At 56.9% G+C, this 1,623-nt stretch overlaps 1 protein-coding gene across 1 annotated transcript in view; it reads left to right on the forward strand.

The window, feature by feature from the left end:
- Positions 1 to 1,440: 1,440 nt before the first annotated feature.
- Positions 1,441 to 1,623, forward strand: part of EXO1 (exonuclease 1) — a 20,466-nt gene continuing 20,283 nt past the window's right edge. Inside the window, exon 1 of the mRNA XM_027887302.1 lies at positions 1,441 to 1,606. Within this exon, the coding sequence (XP_027743103.1) occupies positions 1,495 to 1,606 (112 nt within the window). The 5' untranslated portion in view covers positions 1,441 to 1,494. The remainder of the gene's footprint in view (positions 1,607 to 1,623) is intronic.

Genomic DNA, 1,623 nt, shown 5'->3' on the forward strand with positions numbered 1-1,623 from the left:
TGATGGCTGAGTCATCCATGTAACTGAGCCAAAATACCAAAGAATTGTACAGACTTCAAAATGGCAAGTAGAAAAACAAACTGTTGCCTGGTAGATATCGAACTACAAATATTTCTCACTGTAAATTTTATTTTAATTTATGCAGGCATACCTTTATGTTAACAAAAAAAAAAAAAAAAAAAAAAAACAACACCTTTATTACATAATTGTAACTTTGACCATCCATTCGTACATTAACACCAGAGGTTCACTGCTGTTTACAGTATTTAATATTTATAATATTCGTGTTCATTGCTGTTATCCATGTGCTGTCTTCACTGCCTGTCACGGAGCATCTCTCTTATGAGGAGAGGCTGCAGGGGCTGTGCCTGTTTAGTCTAGACTAGAGGGATCTAATCAATGCATATACATATCTCAAGGGTGGGTGTCAAGAGGGTGGTGCCCGACTCCTTCAACGGAGCCCAGCAACAGGATGAGGAGCAGTGGCCGTAAACTAAAACACGAGAAGTTTCACATCAACATGAGCAAGGTCTTCTTTATGTTGACGATGTCAGAGCACTGAACAGGCTGCCCGGTGGGGTCATGGAGAGGAGGTCATGTCTCAGTATTCCAAACCCACCTGGACGCGTCCCTGTGCCACCCGCTCTGGGTGGCGCTGCCTTGGCAGAGGGGTTGGACTGGATGGTCGCCAGAGGTCCCTTCCAACCCTAACAATTCTGTGCTATTTTGTGATTCTGCTTCAGTGTGAGGAATGTATTTCAGTATTTTTGCGAATGCTCGAATTATCGGCACTTCCACTGCAAGCAGCCAACGTCACCGTTTACCCTTCAGTGTCGCTCCCCCTCAGAACCGCTCTTGCCCGCATTCGCGGCTCTCCCTCCGCTACGCTGCCCTTCATCCCTTCTCTTTCAACCTCGGCCCAGCACTGCCGGTACTCAGCGCCGGGGGCAAACCCGACACTGCCAGGATCCCCCGCTTAGGCTCTCATGTAATCCCAAACAGATCCCGACACTCCCCTCCGCTCCCCTCCCGGAGGGCACAGACACCGCCCACAGGGGGGTGGAGCTCGCGCCATAATGGCGCCCACCCTCCCCCTCTCCGCGCGCCGGGGGCGGGGCTACCGCCCTGAAGCGCGCGCTGCTTGAAAGTGCCGGCGGGCAGCCGCGCGCAGCCACTGCGTGGGGCTGGGCCGGGCCGGGCCGGGCCGGGCCGGAGGAGCCACCAGGGACAGACCGACCGACCAGCCAGCCAGCCAACCAAGGCCGCTGCTCGCGTCTCTGCGTCCCCCCTTCCCTTCTCTCACCCCTCTCCCCGGGCAGTGCCGGCCCGCGCCGAGGCAGAGCCGCCGAGCCCAGGTTTATGGGGGCACCCGCAGGAGCCTCCCATGCCCCTGGCCCGGCACAGCCAGACCTGATCTGACCCGACCCGGCCCGGCCCGACCCGAAGCGCCGTGAGCGAAGATCGAGGCTCCTTTCCCCCGGCTCAAGCGGCGCCATGGGGATCCAGGGCCTGCTGCAGTTCATCAAGGAGGCTGCCGAGCCTTCCCACGTGAAGAAGTACAAGGGGCTGGCGGTGGCTGTGGACACCTACTGCTGGCTGCACAAAGGCGCCTATGCGTGCGCG

The sequence above is a fragment of the Empidonax traillii genome, unplaced genomic scaffold (genome assembly GCF_003031625.1).
Source record: "Empidonax traillii isolate 1590-97213 ecotype Southwest subspecies unplaced genomic scaffold, ASM303162v1 scaffold206:size1282135, whole genome shotgun sequence".
In the NCBI taxonomy this organism is placed as follows: domain Eukaryota; kingdom Metazoa; phylum Chordata; class Aves; order Passeriformes; family Tyrannidae; genus Empidonax; species Empidonax traillii.